Raw genomic sequence first — 22796 nt, 5'->3', positions numbered from 1 at the left:
GTCGCTGAACAAGTCGTCTTGCTCCCAGACAGACTAAACAACTTCTTTGCTCGCTTTGAGGACAATACAGTGCCACTGACACGGCCCGCTACCAAAACCTGCGGACTCTCCTTCATGCGCAGACCAGCTGGCTGGTGTGTTTACAGACATATTCAATCAATCCTTATCCCAGTCTGCTGTTCCCACATGCTTCAAGAGGGCCACCATTGTTCCTGTTCCCAAGAAAGCTAAGGTAACTGAGCTAAATGACTACCGCCCCGTAGCGCTCACTTCCGTCATCATGAAGTGCTTTGAGAGACTAGTCAAGGACCATATCACTGCCACCTGTCACCCTAGACTCACTCCAAATTTGCTTACCTCCCCAATAGGTCCACAAACGACGCAATCACACTGCCCTATCCCATCTGGACAAGAGAAATACCTATGTAAGAATGCTGTTAATCGATTACAGCTCAGCATTTAACACCATAGTACCCTCCAAACTCGTCATTAAGCTCGAGACCCTGGGTCTCGACCCCGCCCTGTGCAACTGGGTCCTGGACTTCCTGACGGGCTGCCCCCAGGTGGTGAGGGTAGGTAACAACATCTCCACCCCGCTGATCATCAACACTGGGGCCCCACAAGGGTGTGTTCTCACCCCTCTACTGTACTCCAACTCAATCATCAAGTTTGCAGACGACACTACAGTGGTAGGCTTGATTACCAACAACGACGAGACGGCCTACAGGGAGGAGGTGAGGGCCCTCGGAGTGTGGTGTCAGGAAAATAACCTCACACTCAATGTCAACAAAACAAAGGAGATGATCGTGGACTTCAGGAAACAGCAGAGGGAGCAGCCCCCTATCCACATTGACGGGACAGTAGTGGAGAGGGTAGTACGTTTTAAGTTCCTCTGCGTACACATCACAGACAAACTGAAATGGTCCACCCACACAGACAGCGTGGTGAAGAAGGCGCAGCAGCGCCTCTTCAACCTCAGGAGGCTGAAGAAATTTGGCTTGTCACCAAAAACACTCACAAACTTTTACAGATGAACAATTGAGAGCATCCTGTCGGGCTGTATCACCGCCTGGTATGGCCCATAACCATAAGGCTCTCCAGAGGGTAGTGAGGTCTGCACAACGCATCACCAGGGGCAAACTACTTGCCCTCCAGGACACCTACACCAACAGATGTCACAGGAAGGCCAGCCAAAAAGATCATCAAGGACAACAACCACCCGAGCCACTGCCTGTTCACCCCGCTATCATCCAGAAAGCGAGGTCAGTACAGGTGCATCAAAGCTGGGACCAAGAGACTGAAAAACAGCTTCTATCTCAAGGCCATCAGACTGTTAAACAGCCACCACTAACACAGAGAGGCTGCTGCCATGCCCTACATTACTCATCTCATATGTATATACTGTACTCTATACCATCTACTGCATCTTGCCTATGCCGTTAGGCCATCACTCATCCATATATTGATATGTACATATTCTTATTCATTCCTTTACACTTGTGTGTATTAGGTAGTTGTTGTGAAATTGTTAGGTTGGATTACTTGTTAGATATTACTGCATGGTCAGAACTAGAAGCATAAGCATTTCGCTACACTCACATTAACATCTGCTAACCACGTGTATGTGACAAATACATTTGATTTGATCTCTTTGTCCTGCCTGTGACATCGTGTCACAAAAATTCCTATCAACCATTGTTGACTGACAGCACAGTATTAATTTCCACATATATTTATACAAACCTGATCTCCACTATAAAAAGCATCTAGACTAAAATTGAGTTTTCAACAGCTGAGATTTGTATAAACCTCGTCTGTCTGTTTCTCTGACATTTGCAACATTGTTTAAATATTCAAATTCGATGCTCCTGCTGTCCAATAGTAATGAACGTGTCGGGATGAGACAGACAGACAGGCAGCTTTTCTCAGCCAGTCAAAATCATGAATCAGCTAGCATAATTTTATAGATACAGTATATACCAAGACAAGTCAATTGAAAAAAGGTCAAACGAAACTAAGCGTAGCTAGTTTGCGGTCAGAAGACTCGATGCTGTAATCGCTGCCAAGGTGCTTCAACAAAGTAGAGTAAAGGGTTTAACTACTTATGTAAACGTGACATTTCATTTTTTCATTTTTTGTACATTTGCCAGAATGTCTAAAAACCTGATTTTGCTTTGTCATTATGGGGTATTGTGATGTCATTATGGGGTATTGTGATGTCATTATGGGGTATTGTGATGTCATTATGGGGTATTGTGATGTCAATATGTGGTATTGTATGTAGATTGATGAGGGGGGGAAAAAAACAATTTAATACATTTTTTAGATTAAAGCTGTAACGTAACAAAATGTGGAAAAAGTCAAGGGGTCTGAATACTTTCCGAATGCACGGCATATCTTGTGGAAGGATGAAGTAGTATGAATAAAATCGTCAAAATATTTTTTTGTGAAAATGTCAATCATTATCTTAATATGTTGGTAACGCATTGTATAAAAGTGATAATGCCCTCAAAGCCGGTGTTTGGAGGATATATTGGCAGTTTGCTGACCCTCAACACTGTGACCAATATATCCTCCAAACACTGGCTTCGAGGGCATTCTCATTTAAATATCACACAGCTGTTTTTTAATAGGAATGTGTCAAGTGTTCCACGTGCATGCTATGTCTTACGTTGGTTGAGTCATTGTTATGTAAAACACCACGTGGACACATGGGACAGGGTTAACAAACCCCAGAAAAAAAGTCTGGCCAGACAGGCTCAGTGAATGTGTATGGGGTGAATGGGTTTGAGGAGACACTATAGTGGGACAGCAGGCCAGATAAACCCCTACTCTAGGGGGGGGGGGGGGGGTGGGAACCTCAACTAAACACCACCCTACTAAAGTCTCCCTACCAGTAGCAGGGCTGCACACCACAGGAAGCTGGTGGCCCCTTAATTGGGGAGAGCGGGCTCGCGTTAATGACAGGAGCGGAATAGGTGGAACGGTATCATTCCATTTGGGCCCTTCCTGGTCATCATTATGAATCTTTCTCCCCTCAGCAGCCTCCTGTGGTTCTCTCAGGAAATGGCTGCCCCTGGCCTTGAGCATGTGGTCCTCTCAGGAAATGGCTGCCCCTGGCCTTGAGCATGTGGTCCTCTCAGGAAATGGCTGCCCCTGGCCTTGAGCATGTGGTCCTCTCAGGAAATGGCCGCCCCTGGCCTTGAGCATGCGGTCCTCTCAGGAAATGGCCGCCCCTGGCCTTGAGCATGTGGTCCTCTCAGGAAATGGCCGCCCCTGGCCTTGAGCATGTGGTCCTCTCAGGAAATGGCTGCCCCTGGCCTTGAGCATGTGGTCCTCTCAGGAAATGGCTGCCCCTGGCCTTGAGCATGTGGTCCTCAGGAAATGGCCGCCCCTGGCCTTGAGCATGTGATCCTCAGACAACCTCCATAACGATGAGCAAAACAAACTGTAAAAAAATGATACAAATACATATAATATATATTGTACTAGCTTGTTGCTGTCTGAGATGTTGAAACTGGGTTTATAATACCTTGTCTAAAGGAACTGTACATACAGTATGGGTTAACAGGTTACATTCCCTCAGTCAGGTGCAGTACAGAAGAAGACAAGTCGTGAAACATTGGATATCATTTCATTTATTTATTTACTTTTTTTTTAATACAAAATAATAATTAGGAAAGTAAGCTGAATATCACAATCACTAGTACAGTGCCAAAGAGAGGCGAGACAGTCATACAACGATATTCTCTAAAAACCTCTTAGGAGCTGACCAATGTTCTGCTGTGTTGTTCAAACTCCTTTCAAACCAACCAATCAGAGCATTTGCCAATCTGGTTTTCAGTATTCCGGAATCCTTGTGATGGATGCCTCCAATCAAACGTCTGTTCTCTTTGTTGCTATGGAAGCTGGAAGTTTTTTTTTACCTTGTTCAGTATCCTGGACTGTTTTCATAGGATAAGATGTCTGCAGCAAAGTTTCATGGACCGTTTCACTGCAGGGTGACCATAATGCCCGGCAAATCAGGAATGGGGACAGAGGTCACATGTGTTCAACTGTCACGCTGTTGTCCAGAGTGACACCTCATTCGATTGTGTTACACCCACGTCTACTCCCCTGAGATCAGAGGGTACTTTGATTTTCTAAATGTTTTGTTTTTGACCAAACACAGACCATTTCAATTTCTTCTCGGAAACAAAATTTACAGTGATATAAAATATACATACTGCTTAAAAAAATTAAGTAAACCTGCCTGTGTAAATGTTGTCTTAATAACTGACTTATATAACAAGCATTTGTTTTAAGTGAAAAAAAAAAATATGCAGAAAACAAAATAATTTACAACAATCCCTGGTTATCTGAGAAAACCTCCCAACAGAAAAAAATAACCAAGGGGTCCCCCCCTCTCTCCCTGTGAAATGAATCCTCCCAACAGGAACTAGAACTGTACAGGAGAAACCATTCTATCCCAAAACGGGTGTGAAATAAAGTGACCATTTTGTAACACATTCACACCTTTACCTTTGGCGTTTCTTATTAAATGAACATGTTCAATAAATACACACAGAAAAATATATATTGGTGTGTACAATCCAATGGTACACCGATTTTAACCGTGTACTGTGTCCCCCGTGCTTTCAAGGCTTTCTGTCATGACGACGGTCTCTCTCACAACCACTGTCATACTGGCGATGGAACACACAAAGCGGACCGACTGATTGGACCCAGAGTCCCAATTGATTTGACCGCCAGCCAATAGGGACACTGACATGGCAGCAGTCCCAGCTAATATAAAAAGAATGCACTTCGATTACCCACAACCGCCTGAGAACAAAATGTCTCGAGTCTCTCGGATTAGCGTTGGACATTTTGGGCCTGGAATTTTGCATCTCTTAAGCATGGAGTCTGTCAACTGGAAGAAACATCCACAATAACTTAAGTGTTCTTGATCCCTCCTCAACCTTTCAGTGGGTCATGTAGGTTTCACCAGCCCTTGCTTTCTTCTCCCCCGTTGGCCAGGTCACTTCCTGCTCCTCTGTTGTCATTTCCTGGTCGTTGCCTTGTGTTTCAGAGTGCGCCGCGTGCTCCTCCTCTTCTCTGCGAGCGTCTCCTCCCTGGTCCACGGTGCTCTCTGGTAAGGGGGAAGACTTGCACCCCATACATGCCTGAGAGGGAGGTGTAGAGGAAGGTTAGCTGACAGCCAAAACACTTCCTGTATGATCACTTGTGGATGAAACAGGTGATATGGCTGTAGGTCTTAGTTCACATAAAACAAAACAAATACAGTTCTGTTTGTACGAGAGGGGAGGGCGCTTACCGAGACGTTGATGGCGCGGGGCAGACGCCCGGTACGTATCCAGGGGTGGACCTGGCTCAGTTCTCTCTTCTGGTCCTCGGTGAAACGGGGCTGGTGTTTGTGCATGGCCCGCAGGGCCTCGCGGTCCTGCCGCAGCACCGTCTCCCTGTCCTTGGTCGGCAGCTGGTACGTCATCATCACCTTGTGGTCGGTGTTGGCCATGAGGAGCCAGATGGGATCCTGCAGGACACACTTAATCAACTGCTCCTCCCCGTCTCCTCCTGCTCTGCTGCCACCTGCTGGCTGTTTGCGGGAGTGGTCGTTCTCTGACGAGTCGATGCTGCCAAAGTACTTGCTGGTGCGGCTACTCCGACTGCGACCTGGGAGAAGACAATAGAATAAGTTGTTATAGGTCAGACCTGAACCAGCTGGAGTTTTTAGTGTGAACAGTATTTCCTAGTGATTGGGGTATTCCACTTTATGTTTGAGTGACAGCTAGAAGATTTGACATTTCAAAACATTCTAGGTGACATTTACCTAGCGATGTCGGCAATAATAAAATGCCATGTGAATGTCACCATGTTCTGTTCCATTTGCCAGGTCAGGCAGTATTGAGGGGTTACTCACTAGTTCCACTGCCTGAGGAGCTGCAGCCGTTGGACACAGTGCCCAAGGAGTCAGAACCCGACCCAGAGGACGCGGAGCCTGAGCGGGAGTCCTCTTGCAGGAGCAGGTCCAGTAGGTCACTGGGGGTAGATTCACCATCCTGGTTGGAATCATTGGCCTAAAGAGAGAGAGGAGAGAGATATGAGTTATAATACCTTAGCTAGAAGTATTAAGTTCAAACTATAATGAATTCGATGTACATTCAGAGATGACATCTTTTCAACTCACGTTCTCCTTGGAGTCATCTGGCGATCTCCCCTGAGTCCCTTGTGAGGGGATCGTGGCCTGTTGCGCGGAAGCAGCCAGCGCCGTGGCGATCTCCAGCCGGTTTCTAGGCGACTCCTCCACAAGCTGCAGCAGGTTGAGCGGGGAGGAGCAGCGAGAGTGGAAGAGGGGCGACTCTGCACCCTCCTGGTCGACTGGTACTTGACTACATGACTGAGGGGTGCTGGACCCAGAGGCTGGCCGTTGGGTCTGGATAGGCATGGCAGTTTGCATGAGCGAGGGCATCGTAGGCATGGGGCATGGCATGACGTTGGTACCGGGGAAGGGGAAACCAGCGCTGGGGTTGAAGAATTGCTGTGGGCCGGGGGTAACCATGGCGGCTCCCGGCTGGGGCATGGGGCTTCCCATTGTGTTCATGGCTGTGGTCATCTGGGGCAGGTTGGGGTGAAGTTGTGGGAACATGTAGTTGGGCAGCACCAGGGCCATCATAGGAGGCACCATCTGGTTCTGTATGGGCTGGGAGAGAGGAGGATAGATGGGGTACAGGGGGAGCGTACCCGAGGGGTAGGGCACAGAGGGCAGGCTGGCCTGGGATCCTACGGAGACGGGCCAGGAGGATGTGGTGGGAGGCCCCAGGGGCATCATTGGGAGGGTGTAGGTGGAGCTGGGAGGGGAATTCATGGGGACGACGTTGGGGCTCCGGAGGGGTCCGGTCAGGCCTAAAGCCAGAGGGCACCTCTGTTCTGAGGACTCCTGCTGCTTCAGCCTCTTGGCTCCACGGCGACCACTGCTGCCTCCAGCTGCAGGGTAGTCAGGGGAACACGCTCCTGAGACAGAGAGAGAGAGCGAGACAGAGAGAGACAGAGAGAGAGAGACAGAGAGAGAGAGACATAAGTTAAAGTTTCAGTGCTGTTGGCCCGAGTAAAAAAATAAAAATCTAGTTGATGAAAAGTGTTGTTGAGAAATGTATTTTTACTTCTGCGGCGGGGGTTGGTGTTGGGGAGCGGGCAACGCAGGGCCGAGGATGGAGCAATCACCCTCAGCTGGCTCAGGTCACTGAAGCGACAGAGGAAGGCTTGCTCCTCCTGCTGTGTGTGAGCAGAGAGCACCTCCTTGGTCAGGCCACCTCCTCTCCGGCTGGGTGGAGAGGTTGTTTTGAGCGGTGGAGGGTTAATGATGGCGGTCGGTGGAGACCTGGTCGTGGTGGGAGTGGCTGGCATAGGAGTGGGAGGAGCATTTTCCATGACAACGTCTGTGTAGGAGAAAGAGAGGAGAAAGAGAAGGAGGAGACATTATAGACGGTTTCAGAAAAACACTTGACAAGAGGAAAGGCTGGACTCGGCGGCTTGAGAGAGAGAGAGAGAGAGAGAGAGAAACAAAAAGGTCACGGAGAAAGAAAGAAACAAACTATAAAAAAACTAGATGGGGGAGAGATAGATGGAAACAAAATAACAACAAAAGACAAGAGAGAGCGACGACAAGCAACTACGAGTTACTATCAAGTAACTGTGAGAGATTCCACGGACAGACACTGGTGGCAGAGAGAGACTCCCGTGACAGACCACTAGTGTAATAGGAGTGGTATAGTAGACAGACCCACTACTACAGTCCAGGCCAGGAGACAAGCGTGGCGGCCATGGTGTCTTTCCCACCTGACTCGGGGGGCTTCTTGTCTCCCACGTGGACGATGGTACTGCTGAAGCTGCACTGAGAGGTGACTGAGGCTACACTCTTCGCCTTGTGGCTGTGCATGGCCAGGGGGGGTACCCCCGCTGAGTCCCCAACCAGGGTGACTGAGGTAGCTGGACCACCTGTAGCACCACACACACACACACACATGCAGCAACAAGCACCCAACACACACACAGACGAACGGACAGGCCTAGGTGAGTCAATCGTACGGATTGCGCTCGTGGTAAAACCCCGCCCCCTCCCCAGTTCAGCGTGTCACAACAAGCAGGCCTTTATAGAATAGACAAAGTTATCATTAAGAGTCCCCTCGCTCTCGCTTGTTCACTCTCTCTTTCACACTCGTGTGTCAGTTCCTCCTGTGGACTGCAGTGACCAGAGGTCTAGCCCAAGTCTAATATACCTACCTACCTGTAGGGTAACCTGGTGAACAGCATCTATCTAATATACCTGTAGGGTAACCTGGTATACAGCATCTAATATACCTGTAGGGTAACCTGGTGAACAGCATCTATCTAATATACCTGTAGGGTAACCTGGTGAACAGCATCTATCTAATATACCTGTAGGGTAACCTGGTATACAGCATCTAATATACCTGTAGGGTAACCTGGTGAACAGCATCTATCTGAAGGGTAACCTGGTGAACAGCATCTATCTAATATACCTGTAGGGTAACCTGGTGTACAGCATCTATCTAATATACCTGTAGGGTAACCTGGTGAACAGCATCTATCTAATATACCTGTAGGGTAACCTGGTGAACAGCATCTATCTAATATACCTGTAGGGTAACCTGGTGAACAGCATCTATCTAATATACCTGTAGGGTAACCTGGTATACAGCATCTATCTAATATACCTGTAGGGTAACCTGGTGAACAGCATCTATCTGAAGGGTAACCTGGTGAACAGCATCTATCTGAAGGGTAACCTGGTGAACAGCATCTATCTAATATACCTGTAGGGTAACCTGGTGTACAGCATCTATCTAATATACCTGTAGGGTAACCTGGTGTACAGCATCTATCTAATATACCTGTAGGGTAACCTGGTGAACAGCATCTATCTAATATACCTGTAGGGTAACCTGGTGAACAGCATCTATCTGAAGGGTGAATGTACCTTTTTCATTCCCAGCGGTTTCCTGTTGTTGTTTCTCTCCGTCCGATGTGGACGTGGTAGAGGACGAGCCAAACTTCCTCTTAACGTTACAGCCGTCCAAGAACCTGGGAGGGGAAGAGGAAGTGACAACATAAGTCCACTTGGTTCACTTTATGAAGTACACTTGATTTCAATTTAGGATTCAAACCATAAATACCACCAGTACATACCTAATGATGCTGTCCAGACAGTTAATCTGTTGGTAGCTGTAGGCACTGGGGGGCTCCTCCTTCATCAGCTGCTGGGTGTTGAACACCGGGGTTTTGGATGGACACGCCACCTCCGGGATCAGACTCCTGATGGGCTCCACTTCTCCAGTGGCTCGGAGCGCTGTGACAGCGTGTCGCCGGGACAGGGCTCGGTTGTGAGAGTTGATAAAGACCTGCTGCCCGCTGGTCTTGACCATGTACACGTCCTTACAGATCTGCTGGAACGTCATCTGAGTGAACAACAGGACAACGACGCTCAAAAGTCAGTGTGTGAATATATGGGGTGGTCGGTAGCCTATCGGTTAAGAGCATTGGGCCAGTAACCAAAAGGTTGCTGGTTTGAATCCCCGAGCCAACTAGGTGAAAAATCTTTCGATGTGCCCTTGAGCAAGGCACTCAACTATAATTAAGTCTGTGAGTCACTCCGAAGAAGAGTCTGCTAAATGACTAAGATGATAAAATATGAAGACCTCTGTGTGCGTGTGTATGGGCTTTTGGAGTGTCTTCATTCCACTCACCGGTTTGTGCAGCGCGACCACGGCTGCCTCCATGGCCTCCATGGCGTTGGTGGACTTGCTGTCGGAGGCGGAGGAGGCCGTGCGTCGGTACCGCTGCTCGTGGGAGCAGGAACCATTTGAGGTCAGGCTGCTGTAGCCCTGCGACCCTCCACTGTGGACCGGCTGCACCAGGAGACGGTGGATCTGCTCGCTCAGCCGCACAATCTCTGGGGCCACGGGGCGGCCCTCACAGCCCCGCAGAGGGGTGAACACGTCCTCGTTCAAGGGGCTGGTTCGGACTTTGTGGCGGCCCACGATGAAGGCCACCTTTCTGCTCCAGGGGTTGATGAAGGAGGACCAGCTAGTGTCGATGGTCACGTACTCCCCACTGCGGGCACACATCCTCATGGGAGAACTGTCAAAGGGCTGGCCTGCAGACTGGAGGACTGGAAGATGGAAGGAAAAGAGGTTAGAATGGAAGAACACTAAGCTAGAGAGAGAGAGAGAGAGAGAGAGAGAGAGAGAGAGAGAGTGAGTGAGTGAGAAAGAGAGAGTGAGAGAGAGAGAGAGTGTGAGAGAGAGAGAGAGAGAGTGAGAGAGAGAGAGAATTCAGACAGAATGAGACTAAAATAGTAAAATAAGATTGAAAGATGTGGAGGAAGACAGACAATAAAAGGTGTACTTACTCTTCCTATGTATGGCCACCATGATCGGTCTGTCCTCTGGGTGGAGGTAGAGGAGTACAGGGCTTCCCACCAGGTCCTGGGGAAGGTAGCCCAACAACGGCACAGCCCTTTCATCTACTTCCTGGAAGAGACAGCTGGGAGTGTGACTGGTGGAAAAGATCCGCTTGTCAGCAGGGATCCTGGGAGCTTCGTATCCGGACTGTACCCGCTCAGAGATGAGCAGGCAGCAGGGCTGGGGGTCTGACGTGTCTAAGTCCCTCAGGGTTAGCTGATAGGGGGTCATGCGGAAGGGGTAGTATTTGATCTCGCCTCCCTGCGCCCGGTCGGCACTGATGCGACAGAACATGGACTTCCCCTGGTGGCAGTCTGTCCGTGGGGACACAGAGCCCATGCAGGTGGCCCAGGCGGGCAGGCGGCAGGGGGCAGTGCTGCTGTAGAAGGTGCTGACGTCTTGGGGAGCCAGCAGTTCGGAGAAGATGGCCCCTTGGAGCCTCTCTGGCTTGCAGCGCAGCAGGGACGAGCCCTGGGGGGAGATGTACACCACTTTGCCTGTCAGGAAGGACACCGCCATGGAAAAGGTGTCCTGCAGGGAGGAGGAGAAGAGAAGGAAGAGGAAGAGTGTGAGTCGACTGCATTACAAAATGTAACTTTCAAAAACAAAGTGAAATACGTGTGTGAAATGCTTAGTCATTGTTTGGAGGATGTCGACGTACTGTATTTTTGAGGGTGTACTCTGAGGCGATGTTGTCCAGCTCCTCAGTGGTATGTGCAGACAGATCCAGGCTGCAGCCGTGACACTCCTCCACACTCCACTGGTGGTAGTACTCCTGGTTGGCTCGCACCTGCTTCACACAGTTCAGGGCGTACTGGAGGGCGTCCAGGGTGCTGGAGCGACCTTTGCCCTTGCACTCGGCCGGCAGGCGAACCTTGAGCTCCTTCAGGGCTTTCAGCATCTCCTTCTGGGTCTGGACGCGGGCCGTCTGGTGCTGCTCGTTGCTGCTGCAGCCGGAGGTGGAAAGAGGGTCCTGCTCTGAGCTGGCTGACAGCAGGCTGTAGGCCAGAGAACTGCTGGGGGGAGACGGGCTCTGGGACTGAGAGCTCTTGTTGCTCTCGGTGTTCTCCAGCATCATGCCCGAGTCCTTCTGGCTGGAGGAACAGTGGGAACTTCTGGACTGATGTCCCCTGGACCCGCCTCCTCCCTCACTCGACTCCCTCTCCCCGTCATCTGAGCTGGGACCCCTCTGGTCCCCCCCAGACGAGCCACCGGAGCCGGACCCACTTGGAGAGGATCCTCGCACCCGATTGGCCAAGTCCGAAGTTCCCGATTGGCTGCCATGGTTGTTGTTGCTGCCGGGGGAGCTCAATCCTGTTCCCGCCTCCTCCTCTTCTTCATTGGTGCTTCCCACTCGCCCCCAAGTGTCATCGCCAGGGGCGGAGTTTGAGTCGTCGTAACTCATAATAGGTTAGGATGAGGCTGGTTAGGCTTGGTTGAGACAAAGCTCTCTCACCAAGTGTAATGTAAGATAATTCTAGAAAAATGCTCTTTTCCAGTTGATTAGGTGGGACTAGCGTGACTGCAGTTGTGTATCGTGATTGGTTGATTGGTTGATAAAACACTAAGGAGAGAAAACATTGTTTCTCCTGAAAATGTTGAAGAAAAAAAAAAGTAATATTAGTTTGCGCTGAAACCCTACGGTCAATTGCTAAAGGGCGAGGGATCCACCCGCGGTTTTCCACCCGCAGAAGGGAGAGATAATATTCCGCTAACAAAGCAGACCAACGTGACTCTCACAGATGGACTGATCGAGAGATGCTGCTGCTTTCGCTCAAGAAAAGACCGGGAAGCAGAGAAAATAACAGGTCGCTACTTCTCCCTTGGCGTCTCCACTGCTCTGTGTCGTGTTGGTTTTACTCTCTGTGCTACAGGCCACCTGGTGAGGAGAAGGAGAAAAGAAACAACAGGTTAGACTTCTTGGTGTGGTCTTCTTTTCTCTCAAGATAGGATTAGTCTGATGTATTGAAGCTGGTCTATGCATTCTGTCAACCTTAGACTGCTTTGTTCCAGTACAATATTATCTTGCCTTGTCCAAACTGCAGTACAGTGGGCTTTGTGGGAGGTTTGGCCTACAGAGAGAGAGAGATTATAATAAAAATAGTGAGGGGGTCTCCTAGTCAATACTTACAGTGGCAACTCCATAAATCTTTGATAGTGTCTATAAAAAACAATATACCCAAGCTCATTTGGTGTACCAGGGAGCTCTGAAGAGGCTTCAAGACCTCAAATGGAGGCCACCTTTTCAGTTGAAAGCCAAAGGGAATATCAAATAAACCTATGAGAGGACACCACTGCAGACAGCTGACTTGTACCTCTGTGTGTGATTGTGTGTGGCTGTATGTGATTGTGTGTGGCTGTGTGCACACATGTGACCAGCACCCAACTGTCGGTCCATTTACCAGACAACTGGTGCCAAACCAGGCCTCCCTCTGCAGTCCATCTGCACCCCGGGAACAGATCTCAATTGCTGCCAGCCAACTTGTAATTTCAGCTATCGTCATTGGTAACCTAATTCTCTTGCAGGACAGGTTAAAGTCTTAGTCTGTTCAACTAAGATCATCACTCTCCCAGGGTCGGTGCCATAAAGATCGGCGGTTATTCCTGAATGGTCCTTCACCGGGAGCATTGGCAGGCCGGTCCCCTACGCAGGGAATGTTCAGGGAATGTTATTCTCCAGAAACCTCTCCCTTAAATCCCAGAAATCCTCAGAACTAGAAGCCCAATGCTGATACACATTTGCCCTTTCCTTCTCTCTCTCTCTCACTTTCTCTTTCGGGCCAACATCAGGTGGCCTATAATTGGTGTGACGCAGGTAGTGTCGACAGCAGCCAGGTTTAAACCAAGTAGAGCACGGTCACCGGAGAGCCGTCTTAGGTCTCGGAGTCTGAGTGAAGGGGCTCAGAAAGAAGCTGATGACTCGGGAAGGATAAGCCTAAATGAGTAAATGCGTGTGTTGAGTGACAAGGCCGGACGTGATTAAAAACTTGAAAAACAACAACAACAACAACAAGAAAAGAACATCACCTTGGATTACCGGAAAACACATAATCTGATACAAGTGAATGGAAGGAGATTGAATGAATCAACTCATACCAACTTGATGGTGTCAACAATAGTCATGTTGGACCAAACCCTGGGTCACCATATGGGAAGGCAGGTAGCCTAGTGGTTAGAGTGTAGGGGCGGCAGGTAGCCTAGTGGTTAGAGTGTAGGGGCGGCAGGTAGCCTAGTGGTTAGAGTGTAGGGGCGGTAGGTAGCCTAGTGGTTAGAGTGTAGGGGCGGCAGGTAGCCTAGTGGTTAGAGTGTAGGGGCGGCAGGTAGCCCAGTGGTTAGAGTGTAGGGGCGGCAGGTAGCCCAGTGGTTAGAGTGTAGGGGCGGCAGGTAGCCTAGTGGTTAGAGAGTAGGGGCGGCAGGTAGCCTAGTGGTTAGAGTGTAGGGGCGGCAGGTAGCCTAGTGGTTAGAGTGTAGGGGCGGCAGGTAGCCTAGTGGTTAGAGTGTAGGGGCGGCAGGTAGCCTAGTGGTTAGAGTGTAGGGGCGGCAGGTAGCCTAGTGGTTAGAGTGTAGGGGCGGCAGGTAGCCCAGTGGTTAGAGTATAGGGGCGGCAGGTAGCCCAGTGGTTAGAGTGTAGGGGCGGCAAGTAGCCTAGTGGTTAGAGTGTAGGGGCGGCAGGTAGCCTAGTGGTTAGAGTGTAGGGGCGGCAGGTAGCCTAGTGGTTAGAGAGTAGGGGCGGCAGGTAGCCTAGTGGTTAGAGTGTAGGGGCGGCAGGTAGCCTAGTGGTTAGAGTGTAGGGGCGGCAGGTAGCCTAGTGGTTAGAGTGTAGGGGCGGCAGGTAGCCTAGTGGTTAGAGTGTAGGGGCGGCAGGTAGCCTAGTGGTTAGAGTGTAGGGGCGGCAGGTAGCCTAGTGGTTAGAGCGTAGGGGCGGCAGGTAGCCTAGTGGTTAGAGCGTAGGGGCGGCAGGTAGCCTAGTGGTTAGAGCGTAGGGGCGGCAGGTAGCCTAGTGGTTAGAGCGTAGGGGCGGCAGGTAGCCTAGTGGTTAGAGCGTAGGGGCGGCAGGTAGCCTAGTGGTTAGAGCATAGGGGCGGCAGGTAGCCTAGTGGTTAGAGCGTAGGGGCGGCAGGTAGCCTAGTGGTTAGAGCGTAGGGGCGGCAGGTAGCCTAGTGGTTAGAGCGTAGGGGCGGCAGGTAGCCTAGTGGTTAGAGCGTAGGGGCGGCAGGTAGCCTAGTGGTTAGAGCGTAGGGGCGGCAGGTAGCCTAGTGGTTAGAGCGTAGGGGCGGCAGGTAGCCTAGTGGTTAGAGCGTAGGGGCGGCAGGTAGCCTAGTGGTTACAGTGTAGGGGCGGCAGGTAGCCAAGTGGTTAGAGCGTTGGGCGGCAGGTAGCCAAGTGGTTAGAGCGTTGGGCCAGTAACCGAAAGGTTGCTAGATCAAATCTCTGCACTGACAGGGTAAAAAAAAAAAGTCATTCTGCCCCTGAACAAGGCAGTTAACCCGCTGTTCCTAGGCTGTAAATGATCATTTGTTCTTAACTGACTTGCCTAGTTAAAATGTAAAAAGCTGTTGGTCTGGGTGGCAGACAGAACTGAAGTATGACACAACACATCCTGAGCCTCAAATGGGAGATGGATAGAGCCATGCATACTTCCCAGGCTGGCTAACGGTTCTCAGGCTACAGTGGGCAGGCCCAACCCCTCATGTCTGAAGCAGCCACAGCCAGTCGTGCAGTCCCAATACCCCACTCACCTACCCTAACCCCAACAGGGTCATAATAACTCAGTCATATTAGGATGATATTAACTATGGAGTTAGGGTGTGGTCTATCCAAGCTTAAAAAAAAAACATTTTCTCTGAATGAAGAAATATTGGCAGAAAATATATTGCCTGTTCAAAGCTGTGTAATAATGACAGGAAATCCGAGAAGGAGTGCGTCAGAGTGGGGAACTGGGAAAACGTTGGCATTGTGCCACTCTAATACAACAACATTGCAGTATTGTGTCCACAAATACAATTTCTCAAAATAAGTGGCAAGTTCCTGCTTACAGATGAAGGCAACTACACAGTTCAACACACATGCTTTGTGTTCAAATAACTGTCCCCTTCCCTACAGACCCAGTTTTATAGTTGTAGCCTGACAAAAGCACTTACAACCGTGGTCTATTCCGGTTATGTAATAAACCATTAGGAACTGAAGTCTATGTGCCCACCAGCCGCCCTGGCATGTTTGGTTTTAATTACCCAAATATTCTTCTGATTCTAAATCAATATTTTTTTGGTTAATTTTACCAGTCGTTTTTGTTAAATATATATTTTTTTTACATTAATAGCAGTAAAACAGCCTAGATTCTTGTACAGAATCTGAAAGATAGGAAACATCGTTCCATATTGAGAAATGCATGCATTACAGAACATCACTCTAACTATAAAACATCTAGAGATTGCAAATAAATGTAATTCCTACCGCAATGTGCAGATGGATTACAGAGACGTCGATGAATCAGAAATGTGTGTACAGTTATCTTCTACTAATGTTGCTAAGATGTAGCATAGAAGATGGCATGTGGCTCAAAACGATTAAGTTTGGCATGATCACGTGAGCAATAAATAATAACAAATATTCACGGTTGTGGGTTGAGGCGGGCGGGTCCGTTGGTGTCTCTATGAGCGCATGTAAATTCTGTTCCTTGCCTATAACTCCCAGAGAGTGGAGTGAGTTATTAGTGGCACGTCAGCGCTCTCTTCTGCTGCTCCGTTTAAAACACATGATGCACGTGTACTCGGCTGTGCTTTACCCGAGCCTCGCAGGCTGCTCATTGGACAGAGCGCCCAGCCAATGACAGATAACTTAGTACTGTGCATGTTTCTCACAGTCACCGCGCCACTCTTGATGAAAAACCAAATGTCCTGCTAAGAGTCCATTTTTTATTTTTTTTAAAGACTGTTTTAAAAATGTCTTTCCCACAGTAATGATAAACATATTTATTGAGGAAAAAAAACATGAATTATGCCTTAAAAATGAGTGAGTTTTGTTTGTTTATTTTCGACAGGGCCTAAAATAAAAAATAAAAATGGAGCTCCCACATGGAAAAATCCTGATATTACATCAAAATTGTCAGTGTGACAACAGGTTACCTACCCCTCCCTCACTAACGTTATGAGACGAACCTCGTCAATGGAACAGATGCAACCCCAGGAGAAGACGTCACATACAACGCATAGGCTACTAAGTCAGGGCTGAGCCGACCATTTCTTAGCAGGCAAAATCCATTTAAAGTCGCAGCCTGAGCCATATTTAGTAGGGCAACCTAGTAGACATTGAATGACCCAGTACTGACAAGTACTTCAAATCTATATATTTCAGCAGGGATAGTAATTGTGTGTGCCATCACACTGTAATTACAGGAGCCATAGATATTTTGGCATTATCATTAAAGCTATACCTGAGTGTTGCTGCTTTGGTAGACTCTGCATCACAACCACGAGTCATCAAATACTACAACTAAATATAATGGATTAAACAACAGCCACCAAAACAGATGAGCCTGAGACATGACTGTACATTTCAAATCACTGAATCAATACGTTTCAAGCAACAGGAGGAGTCGAAGCTGACCGAGACATTGGCTCATCAGCACCGATGAAATATGCCCAAGCAAACTAAAGCCATCCAATGACCATTAGAGAACAGTGCTCAATAGAAACTGTAAATGTCCCAAAATGTTCAAGCTCATGAGAAAACTGTCAAATCCATTTCCAAAAGATGATTTATTTTCAAAACATTTGCATATTAGATGGATTGGCCGACTTTTCCCACTTGAGCCATTATCATGCATCAAATGCTTTACTTGAGAACCAGTTACCCTAGAAACGGTCATAGTTACCCTAGAAACGGTCATAGTTACCCTAGAAACGGTCATAGTTACCCTAGAAACGGTCTCTTGCAGTGTGACCCGACAGCAAAATTGGTGGACTTACTCGACTATTGTGATAAGACGTGATCCGTAAAAGGATATTGCATAGTGGCCTTACAGTTGTGAAACAGTTGAATGAGCTGGTTATGGCCCCCATAACCCTGGAGAAACTGTGAACGCAACAAGTACAAGAAATGTACATTTTTTTCAATCTAGAAAGTTTTCCTCAACCTCTACACCGGTCAGTCACTTCACTGATACGCAACCTACCTACTAAACTTTCAAATTAATCTCCCAGCATGCTTTGTTAGCCAGGTGGCTAACTGTCTACCAGTGACTTGTTGATGCCATGCAAGAAACAACCACAGGGCGCAATGCAGTAATGGATGTGAACCAACTGGTTTGGTGTAAAATATCACGTGAGAAAACAGGTACACCGGGAAGGACCATTGTTGTTTACGCCCAATGATACACACCTCTCTGGGGTAAACCAAACGTATTCCTCTAGGATAACATGCCGTTTCTTAGAAGAGGCCACCAATAGTGAGTGACCTGTCTAGAAAACACATCCAAAGCTCTAATGAAATCTTCAGCCCAGCTCCATCCACACATTCACTGTCACACCGGGAGAGGTGCATGGCATTTACTGCACGCTGTTGTAGCCATTTGCAACGAGGACACTGTTTCTAAAAGATTATGTTTGTTTTTTTCTCAGACAGAGTTCAGGTAGCCTAGTGGTTAGAGTGTTGGACTAGTAACCGAGATGTTGCTAGATCGAATCCCCCGAGCTGACAAGGTACAAATCTGTCGTTCTGCCCCTGAACAAGACAGTTAACCCACTGTTCCCCTTAGGCTGTCATTGAAAATAAGAATCTTAACTAATTTACCTAGTTACATTTTTTTTGAAATAGCTGACTCCCGAGTCACAGCAGTGTACGAGTCCTTGGCTCTCTCCCTGTCGTCGTCCCCTCTCCCTCTAGCGATCTGCCGTGTCTAGTCTTGTTTTGGGGTGTCCTCTTTTGGCCAAGTCAGGCCAGTACATTTCGGGTTAGGCTAACGAACGTTTGTTTCAAAGTGCTGAGTGTTATTTTTAATCTAATCTGTTCTGATGTGTCTTTATGGCCACAATTATAGTATTTTTCTATGTTTAATCCCATGCACCGTCCCCCGCAGGAGGCCTTTTGGTAGACCGTCATTGTAAATAATAATTTGTCCCTAACCGATTTACCAAAAATAAAATCAACAGGGCACAGCCCCTATTCTGCATCTGATATTCCACCTCTCCCTTTGTAATTCCTTGTCTCTCTACCCAAAACTGATTGGCTGGCATGTTCACGAATAGCTACAGTAAACTATCTTGCAAGGGAAAATGTAATACAGTAACAAGATAAGGTTAACGTTACAATAAAGTTATACATCACATTCGAATAGATCCTATCACCATAACTAGTTAGAACATTCCTATTATTTTGCGTCAGTAGAAGTCACAGTCAAACGAGCCAAAAGCAGCAAAGCCTTCATTGCCCAGTGGATGTATTTGAGCCAGCGTGGTCATGTTAGCTGCCAGGTGATCTTTAGATAAAACCTTTTTACCATACAACTAAGTAATCAACATGTCTTTGTCACATGCTTGTTAAACAGCTGGTGTTGACTAACAGTTGAATGCGTTCACTCAATGCAGACAGAAAAACAGAGAAATAATAGAAAAATAATAACACAAGGAATAGATACACATTGTGCGACTAACACACACATATATATATGGAAAGGTATCAATTATCTACAAAAACTGTAAATAAACCGGAAAAAATGCGACATAGTTAGTTGGCTGACGTTCTATTCACACACCACTCCCAAAGCGCAAATACTGTTATTGTAAAAAAATATATATTCTCACCTTTAATTTCTCTTGTTTCGATACTGTTCTCGAATAGTCCTTGTAAATAAGTAATGTCTGAATTCAAAAGGTATGGACCATAGAGATACTGGACTTCTCTCCCCTTCTTCGTTTCAGTTCTGTTGTACCACACACACAAGTCGCTTCGCCCATGTCAGTCTACACGCATAGGTACACGTGCCCTGTATCGGTCCCACGGTTTGTTCTATTGAACAAACTCATTGGCTCCCCGTTAGCAAATACCCAGCCCAGTTACACCCAGGAATGCTCCCATTGGTCGAGGAGAGCGGCGCTTGCCACACGGGACTCTGCTATGCTCAACTCGCACGTTGCATCGTGCATGCTCTCCGAAACTCAAAACAGACTTGTAGATAAAAAAATTTAAAAAATGTAACCATTATTAACTAGCCAAGTCGGTTTAAGAACAAATTATTATTTACAATGGCTGCCCAGTGCTCTCACTGTACTTCTAGGGACCAAACTGTCAGTGTACACAACGTAATCAACAAAGAAAATACAACTGTTATTAATCCTGTTGAATGCAATCCTGTAATAAATCATTTACTGATAAAGCTTCGTCTACTGAGTAGTAAACTGGGGACCGTAAAAACAGTGGCATTGTAATTTGTTAACCTCTATTTTCCTTTTTGCACGTGCGCCACTATACAATTATTTGCAGCTGCTGGAAAGATTGCCATGCACAAAGCAACGTGCCTCTCTCTGCAAGACTAGCACGGTGACGACGAATGTTCTCCCAACCCAACTCGAAAATCACGCGGCTGGCTGGGTGGTTGAGAGAGACATGGTATTTCTGGTAAACAGTCTTCAAAACTAGGGCAGTGCGAAATGTGACCGTGAATAAGCACTCTACAGAATATCCCCAATGTCCTGGTGAGGGCACTGATATGAGGTCATCAAATACTTTTCAATGATTTTGTAGACTATTATAGACTATTACTAGATCTTTGCACATAGGTTCGATACATACAAGTCACATATAGGCTAGTGGTCAATCCTCAAAAAGGTATTTATTTTATTTTTTAAATACCCCTACCCGAGGTAGAACGAAACAGAACCATGTTTTTTTCACATCTCTAATGTCTCCCATTTATGAAATGGGTGGCTGTGTAAACATATTTTACTGCAAAAGTGGTTAACTTGAAAGATATGATGACACACCCCCTAAACTCAAACAGTGCAGAATATCTGGCTGAGGGCGATGAGTCGCATGTAACCCATTGCGAGCTCTGATATCGCTAAAATGTGGAATACAAGTAGTTAAATTGTCTACCCAACATACATACATAAACGAACAGCATTAGGATATCTTAATGTATCTAAGAAATATAAACTTATGAATAGTTATGATGAATGTAAGCTTTACTTTGTGTTAGCTGACTATTAATAGAACACTTGCCAAGTCAAAATGTCCTCTCATTCAGTGCTGTATGGTGCTATGTGAAGAAAAAATGGATAGCTACACGTCTTTTGATGTTGTGACTGTTTTAAATTGGCTCTAATGAAAACCAGTTGGGCCACCCTGGATTTAGCCTGAAATCCAAGATGGCGTCCAAAATCCAATATGGCTGCTATAATACCATTTGATGGAGGTTAAACATCTTTATTTTGTATTTTATTTTGTGTAAAACACTCATGCCCAAAACGACTGTTTTGGTGTGAATACATTTAATTCTGAATCCAATATGACCAACACTTTAGCCTGCATGTTCATGTGTAACAGTATAACCTTAGACCGTCCCCTCGCCCACACCCGGGCGCGAACCAGGGACCCTCTGCACACATCAACAACAGTCACCCACGAAGCATCGTTTACCCATCGCTCCACAAAAGCCGCGGCCCAAAGGGGGAACCACTACTTCAAGGTCTCAGAGCAAGTGAAGTCACCGATTGAAACGCTATTTAGCGCGCACCACCGCTAACTAGCTAGCCGTTTCACATCCGTTACACATGCATCTCTTGGTATAACCTGTACTACGAGTGGCACTGCAATGCCTCTGTTGTGTTAGAACAGCTGAAGCCAACTCGCTTTTCAATGAGTGTTTAAGTTTTTCTCGGCACAAGCACACAGTAGCATAACCAAGTTGCAGGAAAGCAACCTGTATCTCAACAGATCAGCCAGCTCTAATATTTCTCCTCCCCCCCCCCCCACTGAAACTAAGTGTAAATCAAATCAAATGTTATTTGTCACATACACATGGTTAGCAGATGTTAATGCGAGTGTAGCGAAATGCTTGTGCTTCTAGTTCCGACAATGCAGTAATAACCAACGAGTAATCTAACCTAACAATTCCAAAACTACTACCTTATACACACAAGTGTAAAGGGATAAATACCATCTACTGTATCTTGCCTATGCCGCTCTGTACCATCACTCATTCATATATCTTTATGTACATATTCTTTATCCCCTCACACTTGTGTCTATAAGGTAGTAGTTGTGGAATTGTTAGCTAGATTACTTGTTGGTTATTACTGCATTGTCGGAACTAGAAGCACAAGCATTTCGCTACACTCGCATTAACATCTGCTAACCACGTGTATGTGACAAATAATATTTGATTTGATAAAGAATATGTACATAAAGATATATGAATGAGTGATGGTACAGAGCAGCATAGGCAAGATGCAGTAGATGGTATTGAGTACAGTATATACATATGAGATGAGTATGTAAACAAAGTGGCATAGTTAAAGTGGCTAGTGATACATGTATTACATAAAGATGCAGTAGATGATATAGAGTACAGTATATACGTATACATATGAGATTAATAATGTAGGGTATGTAAACATTATATTAAGTAGCATTGTTTAAAGTGGCTAGTGATATATTTTACATCAATTCCCATCAATTCCCATTATTAAAGTGGCTGAAGTTGAGTCAGTGTGTTGGCAGCAGCCACTCAATGTTAGTGGTGGCTGTTGAGCACAAGGTTGATTCAAAGTCTCTAAGGTGAGCAGGACATGATTGGTTGCTTGTCTGGTTGTGAAGGAGAGTCTGTGAAAGGGCTGCCACAAACCTACCCATAGATCTTTGCAACCTGTTCACCCACGACTGCGTGACCAAACATGACTCCCAACACCATTAAGTTTGCTGACGACACAACAGTGGTAGGCCTGATCACCGACAATGATGAGACAGCCTATAGGGAGGAGGTCAGAGACCTGGCATTGTGGTGCCAGGACAACAACCTCTCCCTCAATGTGAGCAAGAGAAAGGAGCTGATCGTGGACTACAGGAAAAGGCGGGCCGAACAGGCCCCCATTAACATCGACGGGGCTGTAGTGGAGTGGGTTGAGAGTTTCAAGTTCCTTGGTGTCCACATCACCAAGGAAGTATCATGGTCCAAACACACCAAGACAGTCGTGAAAAGGGCATGACTACACCTTTTCCCCCTCAGGAGACTGAAAAGATTTGTCATGGGTCCCCAGATCCTCAAAATGTTCTACAGCTGCACCATCGAGAGCATCCTGACAGGTTGCATCACCG

At 47.1% G+C, this 22796-nt stretch overlaps 1 protein-coding gene and 1 long non-coding RNA gene across 5 annotated transcripts; both read right to left on the bottom strand.

Annotated features, from left to right (window-relative positions):
* Nucleotides 1-3617: 3617 nt before the first annotated feature.
* On the bottom strand, nt 3618-19468 carry per1b (period circadian clock 1b). 4 transcript variants are annotated; one of them, XM_021578297.2, is made up of 12 exons: nt 19286-19468; nt 11146-12363; nt 10433-11015; nt 9768-10192; nt 9211-9464; nt 9002-9105; nt 7840-7998; nt 7164-7439; nt 6191-7014; nt 5924-6080; nt 5318-5676; nt 3618-5165 (listed from the first exon to the last, which is right to left on the bottom strand). In XM_021578297.2, the coding sequence occupies exons 2-12, from the start codon at nt 11887-11889 to the stop codon at nt 4965-4967; spliced, it is 4086 nt and encodes a 1361-aa protein (XP_021433972.2). In that variant the 5' UTR covers nt 11890-12363; nt 19286-19468; the 3' UTR covers nt 3618-4964. The 4 variants fall into 4 exon arrangements, with proteins under 4 accessions (XP_021433972.2, XP_021433970.2, XP_021433971.2 ...); XM_021578295.2 differs by having other exon boundaries at nt 9211-9479; nt 19286-19467; XM_021578296.2 differs by lacking the exon at nt 19286-19468 and adding an exon at nt 15939-16183 and having other exon boundaries at nt 9211-9479.
* Nucleotides 8005-8993, bottom strand: LOC118942956. The gene is made up of 3 exons (XR_005038654.1): nt 8487-8993; nt 8362-8451; nt 8005-8326 (listed from the first exon to the last, which is right to left on the bottom strand). It is a non-coding gene; the product is annotated as an uncharacterized LOC118942956 (long non-coding RNA).
* Nucleotides 19469-22796: the final 3328 nt, after the last annotated feature.

Source organism: Oncorhynchus mykiss, chromosome 21 (assembly GCF_013265735.2).
Source record: "Oncorhynchus mykiss isolate Arlee chromosome 21, USDA_OmykA_1.1, whole genome shotgun sequence".
NCBI lineage: Eukaryota > Metazoa > Chordata > Actinopteri > Salmoniformes > Salmonidae > Oncorhynchus > Oncorhynchus mykiss.
The sequence above is the reverse complement of the archived record's forward strand: the minus strand, read 5'-3'. Positions and strand labels throughout refer to the sequence as shown.